The 21,898-nt window shown below is 35.9% G+C and overlaps 2 protein-coding genes across 16 annotated transcripts in view; one reads left to right on the top strand and one right to left on the bottom strand.

Annotated features, from left to right (window-relative positions):
- The window catches only part of PRPF40A (pre-mRNA processing factor 40 homolog A), a 56,625-nt gene extending 44,315 nt beyond the window's left edge, over positions 1 to 12,310 (top strand). For 4 of the 8 annotated variants that reach the window (XM_026492783.4, XM_026492788.4, XM_026492785.4 and 1 more), the window contains 10 exons: positions 2,369 to 2,483; positions 2,643 to 2,746; positions 2,860 to 2,976; positions 3,292 to 3,429; positions 3,757 to 3,852; positions 5,829 to 5,915; positions 5,998 to 6,094; positions 6,345 to 6,406; positions 7,504 to 7,635; positions 8,990 to 12,310. In XM_026492783.4, the coding sequence (XP_026348568.3) occupies positions 2,369 to 2,483; positions 2,643 to 2,746; positions 2,860 to 2,976; positions 3,292 to 3,429; positions 3,757 to 3,852; positions 5,829 to 5,915; positions 5,998 to 6,094; positions 6,345 to 6,406; positions 7,504 to 7,635; positions 8,990 to 9,082 (1,041 nt within the window). In that variant the 3' untranslated portion in view covers positions 9,083 to 12,310. The remainder of the gene's footprint in view (positions 1 to 2,368; positions 2,484 to 2,642; positions 2,747 to 2,859; positions 2,977 to 3,291; positions 3,430 to 3,756; positions 3,853 to 5,828; positions 5,916 to 5,997; positions 6,095 to 6,344; positions 6,407 to 7,503; positions 7,636 to 8,989) is intronic. The other 4 variants (XM_026492789.4, XM_026492787.4, XM_026492784.4 and 1 more) reach the window with 1 other exon arrangement.
- A 2,998-nt stretch (positions 12,311 to 15,308) lies between these two features.
- Positions 15,309 to 21,898, bottom strand: part of FMNL2 (formin like 2) — a 428,341-nt gene continuing 421,751 nt past the window's right edge. For 4 of the 8 annotated variants that reach the window (XM_057317774.1, XM_057317766.1, XM_057317778.1 and 1 more), the window contains one exon: positions 15,662 to 19,260. In XM_057317774.1, the coding sequence (XP_057173757.1) occupies positions 19,145 to 19,260 (116 nt within the window). In that variant the 3' untranslated portion in view covers positions 15,662 to 19,144. Of the gene's footprint in view, positions 19,261 to 20,558; positions 20,944 to 21,898 lie in introns of those variants that run through there. The other 4 variants (XM_026492780.4, XM_026492781.4, XM_026492779.4 and 1 more) reach the window with 4 other exon arrangements.

The following is a 21,898-nucleotide window of genomic DNA, read 5'->3' as shown; positions in this document are numbered from 1 at the left end:
CCCAGTGTGGAGCTTGAACTCACAACCCCAAGATTAAGAGTCACATGCTTTGTCAACTGAGCCAGCCAGGCATCCCGCCTAGAGAGCTTTTAAATAAACTCTTAGTCTCCTGCCAAAGGTCACTAAACCATCTTAAATGCCTTAGCCAATAGCATTCCTTCTGTCCTCATTCCATAAAACCTTAACATTTCTTACTTTTACGGGTTCCTTTATTGTAGTGGTTTCCTGTAGGATCATTCAAAGAATTCTTAAAACCACAGATTTCTTTAGCTTCAACCCTAGAACTTGCTTCAGTAGGTCTAGGGTTAGTTCTGAGAATTTATATTTCTAGAAGTTTCTAGGTGATAGTGATGCTTCTGGCAATTTGAGAATTGCCCTAGGCCGTTAGCTTTCCATGCATAATCAGGAGTTTGTTGTCTACATTATCACTCTTCGGCTTGGAAGAAGTTGAAAAGATAGTTTATTCTTAAAGCCCGTGGTGTAGAAGTTGTACTCTACTTCATATTTAGCTGCTGAAAATTTAGTCACATGGCTGCAACTAAATACAAAGGAGGCTGGAAAACCTACATTCTAACTGAGCAGCCTTGTGCCTGGGAAGAAGGGAAGAGCATTTTTTTGGTTTTTTTAATATTCTGCAACCATTGAACTTTAAGGGCTCTTATGAAGGTTTTGCAGTGGTTTAAAAAAAGGAGAACTATATGATAAAATAGTTATACAATAAAAATAAGGTAATCTGGGTCACAGAAAATAGAATGTATTATGTCAATTCTGGAACTGGAAGGGAAATCCTGAGGTAAAGTCCACATGGGTCTTTTAGTCAAGCCTAAAATATGGCTATGGTTTCTGATTACTGTTACTATAACTGGTATCAGCATGTTACTTTGTTCTTGCATTCAAGAATGTTTGAAGAGAGGGGTGCCTGGGTGGCTCAGTTGTTAAGCGTCTGCCTTCAGCTCAGGGTGTGATCCCGACGTTCTGGGATCAAGCCCCACATCAGGCTCCTCCACTGGGAGCCTGCTTCTTCCTCTTCTACTCCCCCTGCTTGTGTTACCTCTCTCGCTGGCTGTCTCTCTCTCTCTGTCAAATAAATAAAAATCTTTAAAAAAAAAATGTTTGAAGAGAAGTGGAGATGATAGGTGTATGGTTTTGTTCAGGGCATTGATATCCAGTAGAAATTTGTATGCCTCATATATGATTTTAAGTGTTTTAATTTTAGTGATCTTTAATTTACCCAGCATATCCAAAATATTATTTTAATATGGAATCGGTTTTGTTTTTTTTTTTTTTAAAGAAATTGCTTGGTAATCTTCAAAATCATTGTGTGTTATATACTGATGACACATCTCTGTTCAGACGAGCCACATTTCATGTGCTTAGAAGCTACATTTGACCTGTGTCTACCATGTTGAACAGTGCAGGCATAGAAATTCCAGGAGCAGAATTTTGGGCCATAGTTCTTTAGAGACAGTTGTATATAGAAATAAACACCCTAAGGATTTGGGGAAGCAGGAAATGTGAAAATTGTTGAGTACAAAAGTCCCAATATGTTGTCCTGAAAATCAGCGAATACTGAAAAAGGACAAAGAAGTTGGAATAAGCATATAAAGATTTAGATTTAGGGCATAAAATTAACATGGAAGAAAGGAAATAAGTTTTTTGTTTTTCTGGGATTTTTTTTAAGATTTTATTAAGAGAGCAAGAGTGGGGGAGGGGGGCAAAGGGAGAAGCGGACTCTCCGATGAGCAGGGAGTCTGAAATAAGACCTGAGCCAAAGGCAGATGCTTAACTGAGCCACACAGGCACCCCAGGAAATGGGTTTTTAAATCAGATGTGAGGTTGAGTCTTGGTTCTTCAAACTACTATATGTATCACTTCAGTAAAATAATCCTCTTAGAGGCCCACATTTATTAATTAAAAGAAAAAAAAAAAGCCACAGTCAGAACACATTGGACACTGTCTAAAAACAAAAAGTGTATTTTACAGGAAACATGTAAACACATTTCTTTAGCCTCATTATTAGGGATAACACCTAATGTTTCTAGTTAACTTGTACTTTTATATATATATATTTTTTAAACTGTAATGATGTTCCATCTTAACAATAAACTGAAGCCTGGAAAATAATGTAGTTTTTCAAAGATCCTTTTCTTTGAAGTGCAGAAGAGGATTTTGCCTAAAGGATTTTATTTTCATCAAAGAGCAAGTATTCTTTGTACCTTAAACATATTTGAGATACATTAGTAGTACAAGAGTTTCAAATATTGCTGTTTTTAAGTGTGTTTTCATGTTACACTGATATTTCCAATGTCCTTAAAGATGACTTTTCAGTATAATGGGTATTTGTTATTGTTGGGTTTTCCCTCCCCAGATATTTTTAGATGAACTGCATGAACATGGACAACTGCATTCTATGTCATCTTGGATGGAATTGTATCCAACAATTAGTTCCGACATTAGATTTACTAATATGCTTGGTCAACCGGGTGAGATTCTTTTCTTCCCAGTTTATAGTTACAGTAGTAGTTGGGATGGGCCAAAGAGGCAGGTGGTTGTGTTGGGGAATGGAGGGGTGCTTTATTTTATTTTATAAACAAAAAAGTAATTGCAGCTCTTTGGTTAGAGCTAGCTTTTGACTTCTTTAGTTTTTTCATTAGGATCAACTGCACTTGACCTTTTCAAGTTTTATGTTGAGGATCTTAAAGCACGTTATCATGATGAGAAGAAAATAATAAAAGACATTCTAAAGGTAAATGCTGTACTTACTGTTTATTGTTAATCTGTAGTATGTTTTAATTTTAAAAGTTGATACTATGTTTCTTTGATTTATGTATTAGTGTTAACAAGAGTTCTCTTTCTTAGGATAAAGGATTTGTAGTTGAAGTAAATACTACCTTCGAAGACTTTGTGGCCATAATCAGTTCAACTAAAAGGTCAACCACATTAGATGCCGGAAATATTAAGTTGGCTTTCAACAGTGTAAGTTATCATCTTTACTATGAAAAACAACTAGGTTTAGGTTTTACTCAACAACTACTTTAGTACAGTTTTTAATATATTCAGCTAAAAGTACTTAAGCTGTAGGCTTATGACTAGGGTTTTACTGAGTAGTAAAGTAAAAGAAAATAATGTATTTAGATAATGGGCTAATGATGAAGTTTCCTTTGGTAGAATTGATTGGTGTTATAAATTGGCCCATAACTTATAAATGATGGGAGAATGCTTAAATTGAGAATGCTTAAATTAAGTATTACTTCAAATGTACTATTCTGATTAAATATGATTTTCTAAAAGTTACTAGAAAAGGCAGAAGCCCGTGAACGCGAACGAGAAAAAGAGGAGGCTCGGAAAATGAAACGAAAAGAATCTGCATTTAAGAGTATGTTGAAACAAGCTACTCCTCCAATAGAATTGGATGCTGTCTGGGAAGATGTATGTATAATTGTAAATTCTTTCTAATCTGTTTCCTTTACAATTGAAGATAAAAATATCTTTAATTACCTCCCATTTTATAGCCACAAAAAAAGCTGAAGTTATTTGTACAGTATAAATTAAATATACTGAGATTATTTAAAAGTATAAAGTCAGCTCTGATCCTGCATTTAGGAATAATTATTAAAAATGTTTTGGACTTCAGAGGGAAAGAAATATAATAGACTTAGAGGGGATGGGGCTGTCATAGTTACCACTTGCTGTTGTGATTCTTTTTAGTCATATTGGTACACTTTTCTTGGTATTCATGTATTCTTAATTTTTCAGATTCGGGAGAGATTTGTAAAAGAGCCAGCATTTGAGGACATAACTCTAGAGTCTGAAAGAAAACGAATATTTAAAGATTTTATGCATGTGCTTGAGGTAATTTTAGTATTCTCATAATTCACTACCTCAAAATAAAGAAAAATACAAACAAAAGTTGAATTTAGTTTGATCAAAGTATGTTTCTTAAATTATACTGCTTCTATACAAATGTCATTATCTGAGATGGTTAAGGAAATGATTTTTCTGTAGAAACTGCCTTTAAGTAAAAGAAACTAAGCTTGGATCTGAATATGAAGATGTCTTTGTAGAGGCAGTTCGTATTTATTTCACGTTTTTACAGTGTTTTAGAAATTGAGTTCAGCAGCCTTCTGTAATGACTGGTAAACCTGAAGAAAACGTAAACAGCTTTTTAAGTACACATTTCAAATATTACACTGTCAGATGTGTTAAATGCTCAGGGAGGTCTGGAAAATAATGGAATAAGTTTTCGTTAAAATAACTGATAAAATTGCAAGTTACTCCATTAGCTGAATATAAGGGTATTTTGATGAAGATTTTAGGTAGGTGCTTGTATATAGTAAATATGCTACATAGACTAGTAATTACTGAATAAAAACATTTGGTGCCTTTGTGGAGCCAGGCATTGTTCTAACAGTTTTACAGACACTGCATATATGAACTTAATCCTCACAACAACCCTGTGAAGTTACAGATGAGCAAATTGAGGTAAAGAGAAGTAATTTGCAGGAAAGGATTCCAGCACAGGCTGTTTGACTCCAGGGTCAGTGCTTTTAACAAGTAACGCTACCCTGCCAGTTCTGGGCATAGTGATACTTTACAACATGCTGAAAACTGGCATATATTTAACATTAAAGTGTTGGCGTGGTATGGTCATTAGGCATTGCAGGTCACTTAATTGTTCACTGTTTCCTTGGATTTCTTGTTCTTAATGAATTTCAGTGTTGACAACAGTTTGCTCTGTTAACATGTATCCACATGCACTTTATCTCTTAGCTGCATCTAGATCTAGTCCTGTTGGCCTGTAGGTCTTTTCAAAGTGTGTTTGAGAGCAACAGCATCTACATTACTTGGGAGCTAGTTAATAATTCAGAATCTCAGGCCCCATTGGCAGAAATCCTGCATCAGAAGCATCATTTCAGGAAGATTCTCAAGCACTAGAATAGAATGTACATTTAATTGTGAGAAGTTCTGCTCTGGCTGGTGTCTTAACATTGTCCCCCAATTTATAATCATCGAGATTCTCTGGTGACCTGTGCTCGGAGTAAAGTGGTGAGGTCTTAAATGGAGCTGAAGATTGTAGTTTTGGGACCTTAGCAATCTGAGTCTTTGAGTTAGGAGAAAGAATTTAGAATTCAGTGACATAGAGTAAAAGGAGAGCTTCCCTTCTGAGTCAGATGTTTTATTTCCATTTTCTTGTAAACTGAAGCAGAATTATTTTCAAAGTCATTAAAATCCACAGAGACAACATTTCCTTCTCTGATTTCATGTGGTGAGTTAGATTGTCTTTGGAGGTCTTACCTTTGACTAGGAAAGGAATGCTCCTTAGGTGGAGGAAAAAAAGGATTAGCTTTTGCTTTATTCTGAGACCAGCCTCGTTTATCTTAGTTCAAAGATGGCTCTGAGGTAGTTCTTTTTCACGGTGCCAAGACTAGCTCACTGACCAAAGCCAGATTCATCAGAAAAACCATGTCTGAATGTAATTTTATTTCATTGGTTTTGAAAGCAGTGTGGCCGTTCTACAGATTATACTTTTCTGGAGTATATCAATTGTCCCTACTAAAGCATACCATTCTCGTTCCTGTAAGAAGTGCTTTCTTTCTTAATATTTTGTTGTTTTTAGATGTCAAAATGAGTGGGTATGGAATGGTTAGGAAGTAACAGAACATTTTAACTGTTAATTTTTTGCAGTTTCAAGGAAGTACATCCTAAATGTGCAAAACGAGAGTAAGATTTTTACTCTAATAACTTTTGTATAGCATTTAAAAATTGTTTATGATCTGCCTCTAAAGTAAATGTAAACTTCTGAAATTCTTTTTCTTTTGTGCCTGTAGCATGAATGTCAACATCATCATTCAAAGAACAAGAAACATTCTAAAAAATCTAAAAAACATCACAGGAAACGTTCCCGTTCTAGATCGGTAAGGAGGTTTATTATGGCACTGTAAGTGTATTGAAATATTTATTAACATCGTTATGAATGAAATTATATGTATTGTACAGGGGTCAGATTCAGATGATGATGACAGCCATTCAAAGAAAAAAAGACAGCGATCAGAGTCTCGGTCTGCCTCAGAACATTCTTCTAGTGCTGAGTCTGGTAAGCATTTCTTTTAACTTGAATAGAATCGTTGGCACTTGGGGGGCGTTGTTGTATAAGCGTCTAGCTCTTGGTCCTTATCTCCCCTGAGATCAAACCCCTGCTCAGCACGGAGTCTGCTTAAGACTCTCTCCTTCTGCACCTGCCCCCCGCACACTCGCTGTCTTTCCAAAATAAAACTTTAAAGAAAAAAAAATCAGTGGCACTTGGATGTCCTCAAATTCAGACTTTTTCTTCTCATGCTGCTTAGAGAGAAGTTATAAGAAGTCAAAAAAACATAAGAAGAAAAGCAAGAAGAGGAGACATAAATCTGTAAGCAAACTTTTAACTTGTTATACTGCACCTAGGTTTTAGCCCTTAACTTGTTCAGTGGAGATAGACCCCTTTTATGTCTAGTCCTGTGCAGTCAAGCACAGTTCAGGTGGACACCTAAACTCGGGAATTATATAGTTTGTCTTCACCGTAATCTTCCATTAAAATCTTCTAGTGAGCTTTGAAAATAAACTACACATCAGTGTTAAGATTCCTACTCTGGCTTTTTTAAAGAAATCTTTGTGTTGCAGCTGTGATGAGAATCACAAGTGTAAATGTTCACCTGCTTCTCTCTACTCCTAGTTCTTAATTTTACATATGCATCAGGATACCCTAAGGAGTTTTTCAAAACATAAGTGGGAATGAGTATTTACTACCTGTTGAATCAAAATTTTTCTTCATGCTGCTCACTTGAATTTATACATATCTTATAATAAAGGACCACTTATTTAGGCTGTGACATTGCACTTTAAATCCTGGTTTTCAGGGCACTGAGGTGGCTCGGTTGGTTGAGCATCCATCTCACACTTGATTTCTGCTCAGGTCATAATGTCAGGGTCATGAGGTTGGGCTCTGCACTCAGCATGGAGTCTGCTGAAGATTCTTTCTCCCTCTCCCTTTGCCCCTCCCCCTGTTCACATGCGCTCTAAATAAAATCTTTTAAGAAGTAATAATCCTGCTTTTTAGTTGCAGTTTTGAGAAAGAATTTATTATATAATGCTCAGCCTATTAGATGATTAAGCTAATCACAGCATTCTGTATACATATCTGAACAAACCAACATTTTATTGGGTTGGCAGAAAATGGTAATGTTTGTCTACATTTACATAACAGATATATCTGTGTGCTTTCTCTCCTAATTTAGTGAAGCTCTTTTGTGATGTTACTGTATCAGAATGTCTTCCTTCCCAAAGAAAAGACCAACTCCTTCCAGTGAATCTTGGAAATGTTACAGAATCCTTGAGGTTAATAATTCAGATTTCACCACACTAGGAACACATGCCCTATAATACATGGATGTTCTTAAATATTACCTATATAGAGATAGTAAAAACATGATGGTATCTTCATCAGAATGTTATTTTTTATTTACACAGGACTCTCCAGAGTCAGATGCTGAGCGAGAGAAGGATAAAAAAGAAAAAGACCGAGAAAGTGAAAAAGACAGAACTAGACAAAGATCAGAATCAAAACACAAATCACCTAAGAAAAAGACTGGAAAGGATTCTGTAAGTATTCAGAATTGTGTTTTCAAAATACAAAAATGAATATTGTGGTTTGTAGGACAATGAATAGACTTTTTGCAGGTTGGCTACCGTTTGAAGGAAACAGTGAAAAGTCAGTTAACTACCTCTCACCCAAAATAGTTTTCTAACATATCTGCTGCAAGTGTTCTAAGTTGTATATTCCTCAAAAAATATGTCTTCCATGACTATTGTTTTAACCCACTGAGAAAGGATATGGTCTTCTACTTTGTAAATTGTATGAAGTACCACTGGAGATTTTCTACCTAATTTTTTTAAGGAATATAAGACTCAGATCCAGGGTTCTCCAGATGTGCACAGTCATCAGTACTACCAAATACAGTTTCAAAAGGTAGCATTCCACTAACTTTTAGGAGTGTAATCTTTGTGAGGGAAGAAGTGAGGGCAAAGGGGTAGCAGGGGGACTGCAAGCCAAAGTTAACATTTTAATATAAAATTACGTTAGTCTTTAGTTTCCTGTGTGTATGTATGTATATATATAAATGACAGCAAAGTAATAAGCCTTCTTAGTCTTGCCATTCTTCTACAAATACTGTGGACTTAGCATTAGTATGCCCCTAAATGGACCCATGGAGAGTTTAAACTGATAAGCCCTGGTCCTTCTTCTGGGTATTCTGATTCATTTGATATGGAGGTTCTTTTTAAAAGCTGCCCTGGTGAGTTTGATGCACATCCTTGGTGAAGAATGAAGATTTCCTGAATACTTAATAGGAGCTTAACAGTTTCTTCTCTGTAGTCAGTATTTGAAGGGAAGGAGAATAGATAAACTACCTTTTAAAGGTGGTTTTTCACAAATACGGTATTTTTATTTTTTGAATTGTTTTTCAGCCTAAGTATTGTCCTGCTCATAGATTTTAAATGTTTATCTAAGGATAGTATGCTTAAGGCATAATACTTTTCTGTAATATGAAACACTTAGAAGGCGACCTAGAATCTACAAAATTAACAAGGAATATAGTGCCTTCTTTGGTAATAAATACCTGGCTTCCGTTAAATGGAAACAATATTTTATACAGTGGTGTAAGGGGAAGGGAAAGAAACCATTGTGTACCATTCTGCCCGATTTACATATTAATGCACGCTGAAAGTAGCACCATATAAAAAGTCTTGTTCTGAGTTCACTGTCTCCCGTAATAAAACCAGCGGGTAGTTAGCAACTCACTGATAGGCTTTTGGAAAAGAGGTCAGGCCTAAATCCTGTGCTGGTCTTGTTTCTGTGGAAGACAATCTATATATTTTGGTTCCTTTTTTCAAAGGTTTAATACTAAACTGTTTTGAGTACTGACATTAAGTGTAATCGTATTCAATGTCTTTTCAGGGGAATTGGGATACTTCTGGCAGTGAACTGAGTGAAGGGGAATTGGAAAAGCGCAGAAGGACCCTTTTGGAGCAACTGGATGATGATCAATAAATTATACCAAATATGTTTACAGTATGATTTAAAGTCTAATTCAGACCAGGGACTCTATTTTAAAGTTCAATTGAAATAACACTGGGTTTTAATTATATCACAGGAAAAAAAGTGCATTTAAGTATTGTTATTGTGGACTTTATAAAAAGCAAAGGAAATTGAAAATAACTTTTGATTCTGTATCAAGAATCATATTTTCATACGGTCATAACTGTCTTTCTGTGACCCTTTCATAGGGCACTGCAGGATGGATTAAAGGTGGCAATTTACTGATAACTGCAGATGTCTCTACTTTGTTCTGAAGTCTAAGTCATGAGGCGATTTGATTACTTTATAGAAGTTGGATTTTGAAGATGATACAATGAAAATTTTTTTGATATTTAGTAGTACAAAAAAAGCACCAGCAACTGACAAAACTGCTTTTTTGTGCACTACCCAACTGGTTAAAGCTGATATGATCTTTTATGGTGAACGCAGAAATAGGTGTTGTTGTTAATGGAAACCTGGTAGACCCTTAACTATAGTGGTGCTAATAAGCACTACTATAATAAAGCCACCGTTATTTTTTATGAAACATCTGAATACGTTTTAAAAAAAGGCTGTTGTGAGGGCATTATTTTGAGGTGATGTTTAAAACGTTAACATCAAATCAAATTGTAAATTAGTTTAAATATATTGCCTTAAGGACTACTAAAGAATGTGCCACCAAACTTTAAGTGATAGTTGCAATATCCTTGTCTGAAACAAGAATCAATGTTGACTTAAACATTTTCTTTAACAGTTGTCTTTTTTTTTTTTAATCCGATCTTTTACTTTTTTTCATTGAGGAAGTCTTTTACCTTCCCTACTCACTGAGAAGTATTGACTTCGTGGTACACATTCTAAAGCATTTCTGATTTGAATATTTTTGTACATTTTTATCAATTATTAAACCTTCTCTTCTAGCGTGTACTAGTATTTATTTCTACTTAAACTGCTCAGCTCTAAAAAAAATTGTATGATCATTTAAAGATACTAAATCCTTGAAATTTTGCTTCATCTTACCCACATAGCTAGGTTACTTTCCCTTTTTAATATTTAAGAATATTATAAATCAGTACATTTGAGGCCCCTGTAATTTTTTTGATCTACAAATTTCCTATAGAAGACTTTAGAGAGGCAATGGTTTGAAGCTAGAATACTCTTTACATGCTAACTTTTGAAGGTTGGTAATGTAATTTATACTATTTTCCTTCAGTGCAGATTTTTTTAATAAGTAAATTTTAGCACATAGTCTTTGGCATTAGACTTTTTTTTTTATTTTGGACACTTCGAGCGATCCTAGTTCAAGTGGGATTTAGAAGAACAAAAAAGTTCATTTTATTTTTCCTTCACTATTTTAATGAATTTGAGAAGTTCAAACGACCAGGACTACTCTTTCCCGTTTCAATTAAATCTAGCATCCACCGTTGAAAGCCTCAAAAAAGGGGGGGCAGGGAGTTATTTCTGAACTTCTCTCTGCCAAGTCATTTTTCTGCTGTGAAAACGGACATGACTGTGGAAAATGAGAATCACTATCCTTAGAAGATGTGAAGTAATCAGGTTGCTTGCTTGAGGTTAGTCTCTTATTGTATATTAGAACCAAAAAATATAACTTTGGCAATAGGGAGTTGCCTAGATTTAATTTTCATAGGTCTCGTTAATATTGCTAATCAGGTCAAACACTTGACATGGAAGTCAGTGGCAAAATCTTCAAAATGCATATGATATTGGCAGAAATACTAGTAGTGTTTCATAAGAGAATTTAGAATCTAATATTTTAATTCCATGAATGATTTTTTTTAAGGGCAACTTTGAAGTTTTAATTTTTCTATTTAAATAAAAAGTTGATATATTTTAGCATGTCCTCAAAATAGATTTCTGTATTTCTTAGAGATAGTCATCTTATCACCTCTAATTCCTACAGTACAAATTCAAGTTTCTCTATAGTCATCCATGAAGATTATTTGACCTAAAAACAAAACTGAATAAATGGCAACTCAAAATATAACGTTACTATAAAAGATGTAATTGAAGTGACTATAATCTTGTCTACCTTAAATGATGCCATCAAATGGGATTTAGTTACCAAAAGGTACTGTACAGTCTAAAGACACAGGTGATGGGAAGATTTTGTTACGAGAGTTCTATGTGAATATTTTTAACCTATAGGATTAGGTTTCTAAATGTTCAGTCTGGTAAAAGCTGAAATGTCTTAGAATATTGGTTCTATTAGAGTTAAACATGTTCAAAAAGGAGTTTGAACAAATGTGTTCGAACAGGAAAGTATGTTTATTTTCACATAAGGGGAAGTTCTACGTTTCAGTTAAGCATCAGACTCTTCGGTAAATGTTGAGGATTTTTCTTCCCTCTATATCATTAATGTTAATGAATTATTGGATTAAATTTACTAATACATTTAATAACATAATAGTCAAAATCAGAATCTCTAATTGGTGTTTTTATTTTCTCCCAGTCCAGTAATTCCTGTAGGGGAAAATTGAATTTGTGTGAAAAGTTAGTCAAGTATGATGAATTCTTTGTAATTTCCCAAGTTTAAATAACTCAATGCTTTTAAATAAAAGCAATGGTCCTTTTTTTTTTTTTTTAAACACAGCAAGGCTATTTCATTATTATTACCCAAAGCAGCTTCAAAATACAGATTATTCATGTTTTTCAACAAAAACTACACTTTTTATGCCTCCCAGTAAATTTGAAAATGATCAATGTCACAGTTTGACTTTCGCTAATTGGGCCTTATTTTAATACAGCTATAAAATAAAAGTGGCCTAGAGTAAGGCCTTATTAATTCATAGTGGTAGAGTGAAGAAACTGTAATAACTGAAACATCTCTGTACGTTTTTCTGGAAAGACGGTCCATAATTTTTTTTTTTACCAAAGGGCCTGTATTCTGTGTTAAGAAGCATTTGCCTAGGTGATCCTGGTTTCTTCCAGTGTTAATGGTCAACTCAGTGCTGACTAGGCAGCCACTTTTCTTTCTGCATCCAGAAAGGGGTAGCCATATAAAGGTTTTTGTTTTTTGTTTTGTTTTTAAGCTTAGATGCTATTTGAGAGAGAACGGTTTCTAATCAAATAGTACCCAGGGAAGAGTGATGAATGCTATAAGTTTATAGAATATTTAAGAATATTATGTAATTTAAATGTAAATCACAAAACTAAGGAACCAAATAAACATTTCTAAAAGCAAAATGAGGCAAAGCACATTAATTCCTTTTATCTTAAATCAGACTTTTCTTTTCCCTTGGGGATGTATCTCTCTCAGTATCAGGTACAATTTTAATTCTTTTACATTCTCTTAAGTAAAACCACTTATTTTAAATAAAGGAAAAGCAAAATAATGTCATGAGTAATTTTTCATGGAATTGTGTTCTAAATAGGTTTACAGTTTTACTTTATGGTTCTGGTAATGGCATATACCAGTCTAATTCTTACCTTCTTTATTAAATCTTACCTTGCTCTTAGGTTTTTCAGTTGTTTTAAATTTAAATGGTGGTCAGGTTCCTTGGAGACAGTGATTTGTGTCTCATTCACTGCAGTATCCTATGGATTAGAACAGTGCCTGGCACATTGTAGGCATATATTGAATGAATGTAAAATAGTTGACAGATACACTCATCCAGCATCCATGGTACCCAGCAACTGTATTACAGTGCTTGAAAAAGCATCATTGCAATAAACTGTACTAACCCACAACTAAAGCCACATCCATAATTGAAGTGCACTGAAGATAAGATCTAGTGGCTCTAAACTTTTACTACAGAAATTTCCAAAAGCTTGTTAGTGAGAACATGTCACTTCCATGTGGTTTCTGAGTAGGAAAGGAAATCCCTTGTGATGATTTGAAATGTAGTTTTCATAAAGATACATAGTTTAAAAGTGGTAACTTCTGTTTGAAGAGCTAGTGTTTAGCTAGGTCAGAGTTAGGCCATGCTTGGAAACAGCAGGAAAATTCCCGAATTCTAAATTGAGAACTAATCATCTCAGGCTATTTTTCCAACAAGGGGTGAGCTGTGGGAAGTGAGAAGATTCTGCTGCAAGTACCTGCACACTCCCTCTAGCCCTTCATTTTATTTAGCGAGTCTCCCTGGCTTAAGTAAGTTCCTTAATTGTAGATTTTCTGTGCTTTTCAAAAAACTTTACTAAAACTGCTTTCAAGACTCAATATGATCTACACTTCAAGGCCATCTAGTTATTGTTAATGATTGGTAATTGCCCCAGGTGTAATGGCCTAGGTGATGTTTGCCTTTCAGGGGAACTAACTAACAACCCTCCACTCCAGTTTTCATTCACAGACTGAAACAGAGTGGCTGCCTAATCAGATCATAATCCAACTAAGCCGTTTCTTGATGCCCTTTTATGCTGTTCCTTGGGGTATCTAAAATGTGCTATTTATAAATATTCCTTTATTTTGGTCCTGCCTGAAACGTGGTAGGTTTGTTCTCTTGCCTGCCTCTCTACAACTAAACTGAAGATTTGTTCTGAAAGGTGAGTAATAAGGTGGAACAGGTTTCTATTTTCTGTGTTTGTAATTACCAGATTTTCTCTTCTGTTTATATATTGTTCTGATGTAAAGAACCATAGTTATATAAAATTAGACCTTTTGTAAATAAATATAATTTATTAGAAAAAATGGCATCTTTTATAAGTTGGATTTCTTTCAACTTTTTCCTTTAAGCACCCCTCCTTACATGCAGCAGTTCTGTGCTGTGAGATGCTAGATGTCCACATTGTTCCTCAATGTAATACTTGATTTTCTCTATAAAAAAATTAGATCAAAGAAAGTATATCAACACCTCATGCATTTGTTTCTTCAAATTTTTTCTTGGAATTAGATCGGGTATTTTAAAAGAAATGAAAAACTCAGATTAATCTTTGTGTATACTGAGCTGATGTTTATAGACATTTCTGATAAAAATTTTAAAAATGTCTTACGGCTAAGAGCTGTTTTATCAAATATTAAAACTAATAGATATGTGAATTATAAAGCTATTTTAGAGTATATTTTGCAGTGTAAAAAGATAATTTTACAAAACCCAAAATGTCGAACCACAGTCAGTCAGTGATGAGTATCAAGTCCCATTCTGTGCTAAGCGTTGTTGAATCAGCAGGGTCACTTGGGTAATTCACTGAATCTTAGTGGATTAAAATTAAAAGGATCGGGAGTGGAAATGAGATTTAGTTCTGAGTCACTGGTAAATATCTTTCAGAGTGGATATTAATGGTATATAATGCCCCATACCTAACCGTATCCATCTCATTTGAACTTCCTGCTGTGCTTTGGGTTTAAAAACATTTTGAATTTATAGAATATTAAAGATATTATTTCTTTTACCATGAGGCACAAACTAGAGAATTTTACTAACTGGCATTTAACTCCCCCCCCCCCCCTTTATAAAATAAAGCTTCAACTACATTGTATAACTGGTGCAGTAAGAAGAGCACTGAATTGGTAACAAAGACTTAATACAATAAACTAATTTGTGCCTCTGTAAGAAAGTTGTTTTGAGGGGGCGCATGGGTGGCTTAGCTTCAGCTCAGGTCATGATCTCAGGGCCCTGGGATTGAGCCCCACTTCATGCTCCCTGCTGAGTAAGGAGTCTGCTTCTCCTTCTGCCTTCCACTCACTCATGTTCTCCCTCTCAAATAGAATCTTCAAAAATATTTTTTTAAGTTGTTTTAAGCCACTTGCTCACTTTTCTAAAATATATTTCCTTGCTTTCCTAAAAAGAATATACTGAATGTTGCACAGTCTGATGATTTGGAATTACCATTAAAAATATCAGTGTGTTTGGGCAACGGAGGCCAAAGTGCTTATACATACCTTGCCAAACACTGTAGTTGTTGGTTGCAGGGTTACCTCTAGGCAGTCAACACATAACCTATCCATAAACACACAACATCCTCATTAAAACAAATCTGGGGGTGGTAGTGGTGGTGGTGGTATCTTCACCAAACAGCAGTGTATCTCTGGAAGCAATAAATTGGTAAGTACAATTTTGGAGATGTATCCCTCACTACCAAAATCTATTAGGTTCTTATGTTCCATACAGCAAGTGATCAAGAGTTTGTATCTTGAGTTCAAGCAGCAAGATATAACTTCTAGAAGATAAAAGTACATAAAACCAGTATCTCCCCCACCCCACCCCTACTAAAGTATGCCACTGAAAGACTACAACATATTACAGGATAGTAGTGTAAATAGTTTATTTGCTCATATGTCATGAAAAGACCAGAAAAGTAACATGAACTGCTTTTTTATAAAACATTTCTAATATTGCTAAGAAGCAAGCCCATTAATAAACAGAAAAGAACATGCCAACATTATCGTCTATTTATAGATTAATAAATAGGCAATTTTAATATATGCTTATTAGCATTGAGCTTTGGAAAAGAGCTGCTTGTCATAAAGGGCCAACTACTTGTATCATGGTCAAATTGCTTTTTTCATCAAAATCAATGTTAACAGACAAAATCTTGGCATGTTCTTTTTAAAGTACACATTCATGAAAATGTGCTAGCAGGTGGCAGTTTTAAAAGTAATTTTTTGTAAATAGGTATGCTAAAGTGAAATGTGGTAACTGATCCCTAAAACTGTCCTTGTAGTTAAATATATATATTAAAAAAAAAACTATAAGTTAAAATAACATTCAGATTGTATAGCACAGGCTGATGCATTTTTAAACAATATTTACAATATTACCCAGAGGCTTAGGTGGGAATTAAAGTGTAAAAACCATAAAAAACTGCACCAATTTTATAGCAAAATATCTGTACATTTAAAAAGAGATCATATAACTACACATTATCCAAGGAAAATGGAACCATCACCAAGGAGTTCACATAAGCACAACATAAGAAATTCAGTGGTTAAATACTATACAATAAACTTTACAATTAATATATTGATGTAATGTACCAAGAAGGTAGCCAGAAGCAGAATGTATATTATGAAAAGTACAAATCATAGAGTTCTAGTCCAGTTTTTTACTTTGGAATGGATCAAGTGCCCTGCCAGAGAGGAAAGAATAGTAACAGTGGCTTAGTTGGCCGTTTAGTTTCATTATGTATCATTTAAGCTTAATCCCAATGTAAATTTCAAGCAATTTAATTGCAATTCCCCATAAAGCAATGATGCCAAATATATCTTCTCCAATTTACAAGAGGAGGAGGAAGAAGGGGGAAAAAACCTGCGATTGTCAGGAGAATAAGGCTAGGTTAACTATCATTACCAGCTAGCAGAAGTAATCTTGAATGCTTGACAGAGCTAGTGAACTTCTCCCTGGCTAGCAAGGCACCAATTTCTGTTCTCAGGATAGGCCATAATGGTCCTCAGAAATTCTAATACTGATTACTGAGATGTTAATTTTAGTGCTAATTAATAAATACATTTGCATTATTTTAAAAGCTGCCTCTAGCTGAAGAACACAGTACTGCAAAAAAAAAAAATCTTACACAATTTGTATGCCATCATATCCTTGCATTCGTACTGGTGAACTCTTCACCGGGCATCATACCCTAGCACAGCAGTGTAGAATGTAAAACGAGACAGAGTTCAGTGACTTCTGTGCCACTGCAATGCATCCTGTTTGTACTTTGCTGGGGCTTGGTTATGGACAGGAGCTTATCATGTGACTTTTTCCTTCTTCCATGTTGCAAGCCCTTAAAAATACAAAGTTGATGGGTATGTCTAAAACACAAAATCAATTCCTTAAAAGACATCTCAGCAAAGGAAACCCACAGCAGATGCATCCATGTTATTTACAACTTATCAGGAAACCAGGGTGTGCCATCATGGGACAATCACAATGGCAGATAATGAGTGTAATAAATTTACATTTTGGTTAAAAACTCGGATAATATACTGGTGTAAAAAGATACCTAATCAAATCAAACCCTATTGCTTTGATTAATCTGAGCAGGTACTTCCACTTTTAGGCACTTGTTAACAAAGGTTGAAAGGAGAGCCTATGTGTTTGCTAAATCTGAGCCCTTAGAATATTTTATCAATGTTCAAGGTTGCAGTTAAATGGTAGCACATAAAGTTTTTGTGGAAAGTTTCATTCACGCATACTCTCTACTCATACAGGCAGGTCTCGAGTTCACATGGTTATCTCGGCACCATTAACAGAACGCAAGTTCTGATCATCAAAGCGCCGCCTGACACTTCTCCTCACCGCATCGGCTCGTCTGTATGGTTGGTTTCTAAGATCTGTAAAGAGGAGAGTATCAATGAGATAATTGCAACATTTAGTATCATGTGTCTAAGCAAGACAAAGGTCAGCTGGCAGCCAATCAAAGCAGCTTGTGTAGAAGAGTCAGCTAACAGGCCCTTCAAATTCATTGAGTATTTGAGCCAAAGACATGTACTTCGCCCTCAATATTTAAAGCAGGATGTAATACTGATGCGATTCTGGAACTTCTAGAAAAATATATAGGAAAGGTGACTGTTTTTGTCACTGGCCAGAGAATCTAGCTGGAGTCTTATTTTGAAATGTTTCTTCAACTGGAAAAAGCTGTGGCTTAGTTTTGTCTTTTTTTTCTGGAAACCTGAATATCAGTGAGTGTAATGAATTTTAAACCGCAAAATTAATAAACCAACTGCCCTGTCTTATCTTATCTGGAATTTTAATCAAGGAAGGACACTGCTTATTTTGTAGGCAGAGGTTCCGTTATTTTTATCCAATTAGTATTAGCTGAGGTCTGTTTTTTATTTTGTGAAACACAACGCTCAATTAACCACTAAACACATGCAATTATTAAATCAAAATAATACTCCATTCCTGTACATTGTCTCCTGCCACCCAGTATTTCTGTTTTTCATTGGAGGGGAGAAGTTGTTTGGGCCTTACAACATTCTCCAATTTGTACTCCAAATGCACAGAATGTTTAAAAATGCCTAACATTAAAAAAACGTCTTATTGAATGAATGAATCGACCACTGCATATTGGTTCAAGCAGGCACTGTTCTAGCAGAATACAGTGGGATGAACAAAGGAATTTTATTTTATGTAAGCATTCTGAATATGAAATCATGCATTCTTGATGAATATTTAAGGTAGGTAGCCCAGCCAGCAGGTAAGCTGCTTCTGATGGGGTAAGGGCAGGCTTTGTACTTTTCCGCCTGCACTGTTTCATTTAGTTAGTATTTATTTCCCTTAGTATTGTTGACTTCTGTTAGGAAACATTCTATCTTTGGAAGGGGAGACATAAACAACAGAATTAAACCAGGTTGAGTCTTTTTTATTCCTTTATCTACTCAGTAGCTTGAAAATGGAGCCAATGGGTCATGTCTTGCCTACAAAATGTTTAGCCCCCAACTTATACTTTTGAATAGTTTCCTGATCTGATAATATAAATATACTTTTTAAAAAAAACAGGGTTTCTGACTTCCCTTGGAAAATACTAAGCCCAAATTTTCAGATGGCAAAAAGAAATGAGTTGAGTGAGTGCTGGACCTATGCTCTCAGGTTCAGCATCGTCCCCACCAATTCCTGACTCCCCGGAATTAGTCATTCTGCCTTACTCCTTCTAAATTCAAGGGAAGAATAGTTTTACATGCCCTAATCCTCTTATCCTTCGCTTCCTGGCCCAAAATGGCAAGGGAAGTTCAGAATTCCACTTCTGGTTAAGGATGTGGAATGACTTGTAGTTCTATGATTCCCAAGTCTTCTGAACAATTGGCTCTAAAGATCCAAATCTTTCTTCAAAAGCTACAGATCATGTTCCCTGGCCAGGATTTGCTTCTTCAGATCAAAAGGAGTTAACTGATTAACTCAAAGGCCAAGAAAAAGGTAGGGGAAGGACAGCCTAGCACCAAAAGCAAGTACAATCATCAGCGAATACCCTCGCCCAAGCCATCACACTTGATAATATGGAAGCAGGCCACAAAGAGTCAACAGAGAGGCTCTGCCTCACATCATTGGAATGTGAGGTTACAAAGACTTCTCCCTTGTCAGACTCTCACCAGTATTACCCTCAGCCATAGACTGAAACCACTGATCTGCATACAGAGAGAGGAGGAAGCTAAGTAAAAAGTGATGCTTGCCAGCTCTGTGTATCCTCCACCACCGGTGTGCTAGAAGAAATCCTTACCCTCGAGTGAACATTTGGAAATTTAGTGATATTATTCTTCTTTAAGGCTAAACAGAAAAAAAAACAAAAACACAAAATGATGGTTAAGTAAAAATGGGATGAAAATGGAAAGCAATTCAACTTAGTGCTTAACATACCCGGCATGTTAGCCAACAGAGGAGGAAGAGTGGGAGGCCATTAATACAAGAGGTGTTAGATAAAACAAGGGAAAGATCAGAGTGTCTTCCCACCCAGCTGACCACCCAAATCCAAGCTGCTTTGAAGTTTTGGCTCCAGAATGATAGACAGTCCACCAGCAAAACTGACAGGAACATTAGCTCAGTAGATGACAGTGTCTAGCCTTGTTAATAAGCACTGGTGGGTAAGAACACTGCAGAGCAAGCAACAACACACCACATCCTCTGATAGCCTCAGAGACAAAGGAACATACATAACAAGTGCAATTCACAGAAGAGTTAATGCCACAAAATAAACATGTACCCTGTTCCATGTCAATCTCAGCATGGGAGTTAAATAATGGCTATTTCCAGTTGGAGTATGTGCTTCCCTTGTCCCTTTTCTAATCAACTGTGCACTGCAGAGAAGTTTCTTTTCTAGCCATCGCGAACCAAGGGCAGGCAGTTACTTCTTAAAAAAAAAATTTTTTTAAGTCTAAGAACAGTGGCATTTTCCAATAATAGGTATTTGCTATTAGTATTTCTGGTTGCCACCATCCTAACCGAAAAAACAGGTCCAGATATGATCTCATCACAAGAGAAATACCATGGATTTGACATGGAACAGAGTCACAGTGAAGAAGCACAAATGAGAGAAGACACTGGGGAGCTCCTAAAGCCTTTGCTTTCACTTTCTGCCTCAAAGCCTTGCTCCAACATGGAACTGCTGATAGCTGAACTTGGGCATGACACTCAAAAGGAAAAGAGGCTGAGTAGAAAGCTATGGATTGCCTATATCAACTTATACAGACTTCTATGTCTAAAGAGCTCTTTGCTTATACCATGAGCTACAGCATACTGTGGATGATGGCTGTAGACAGCATAAGACAGTTAAGAAAGACCCAATTTACAATTGTGTGTAGTTCACAGTTTCTTCTGCAAATCATTTTTCAACTTTTGGGCACTTTGTGTTCCTGAGCACTTGTATACAGCTCATTTTATTAACAAAGCATGTTAACTGAATACAGAAAGGAGGTTTAATATCTGTAAACCTATTAAAACACAGCAAGTGCTCAATAAATACTAGGTATGGTAGTTGTTAACGACTAACATTTTGTGTTCAAAGACATTAGCCCAAAAGGTCTTAAACAACCTAGGTGATCCAATGCTAATTCTCAAAAGTAATGCTCTATTTATACTATTTTTCTAAAAATTTCTACAAGCAGTTCTATTAATTCAACTCACACACACTCAGACCACCATAGCATGTGGATTCATAGACATATTGAAAGCAGCAGTGAGTAAACAGTAATGATTGACATGCAAAACCATGCAGTATGAAGGCAACATAAAATAGAACATGGTGGAGACGGCGATTCCATGCTAGCATCCTGGGTGGCCCTAACAGACATACAGAGGGACATAAGAGGTCAAAAAATCTGTAGCAACCTTTTAAGAGCATCAGGTGAGAAAGAGTAATAGTTTAGTAATGGTATTCCTCAGTGAGAACAGGTTCGCAGAAAAATCGAGAGCCACGCTTGGCGGTGCGAGCAGTAAAGGGCACAGTCTTCAGCACTGCATCGAAAATGACAGCCAAATAAGACAAACAGAAGAGAGTAAAAAGCCAGGATCTATCACATTAGTACACGGTTAGTGCTTTGTTAATTGTACCTGGAAACGGGGAAAGGCAATTTATACCCAAGTGAGTTCATAAAGTCTAAAAGAGTTACTCAATCTGGGGCTTAGTGGGTGGAAAATGGAAAATATTTTAAAGAGAATAAAACCTGTAGTATCTGTAAACAGATACTCATTCACCTCCCATAACAGCTTAATGATGAGATCAGGCAAATAGGAACTATACATTTCTCTCATTTGACAAGCCAGGTGTCACCCAGATGGAGAAACAGACGGATGGAAAAGGAACTCTTACTGTTTGAGGCTAGATGCTCCTCTCTACAAGCTAATCTCACCGTGGCACTGAGGCAAATAGGTGCTTACCCCAAAAAGATCTGCTCTTCGTCTTGCACAGAGCAGAGCTGCTCCCTCAGTGCCGAGGAAACAGAGAGGTGCTCAACAACAGGGACTTTACCTGGGGGCCACGTGCAAACCACTGCAGAGTGAACGATGGCTATGGGCAGGCCCACGGGTACAGACTGTGTGCACGCCATACGCAGACACGGGCATTTTATCAGCCACTTACCTAGCTACTGACAACTGAGACCGCTTTACTCTGGGCCAGAAACTCTTTACTGACTTCCTCTTAGTGATTTATGTACCTACTTTATTTTCTTGGGTCTGAGCTGGTGAAAAAAAAAAAAAAAAAAATGGTGGTTTTGGCCATTTGGAATCCCTAACTATAATGTGAAGCTATTCACAAAAAAATGAGAAGTCAAAATTCTAAGAGTTACATTTTTTAAAAATAAGGACAGCTGAGGAAATGTGACTACCGCGTATTTGATGTTAAAAAGTAGTTAGTTTTGGAGGTGTGTGATAATGACCCTCTGGTGATGTTTGTTTGCTTTATTAAAAA

Source organism: Ursus arctos, unplaced genomic scaffold (genome assembly GCF_023065955.2).
Source record: "Ursus arctos isolate Adak ecotype North America unplaced genomic scaffold, UrsArc2.0 scaffold_1, whole genome shotgun sequence".
In the NCBI taxonomy this organism is placed as follows: Eukaryota; Metazoa; Chordata; class Mammalia; order Carnivora; family Ursidae; genus Ursus; species Ursus arctos.
Note: the sequence above shows the minus strand (reverse complement) of the source record. Positions and strands in the feature narration are given on the sequence as shown.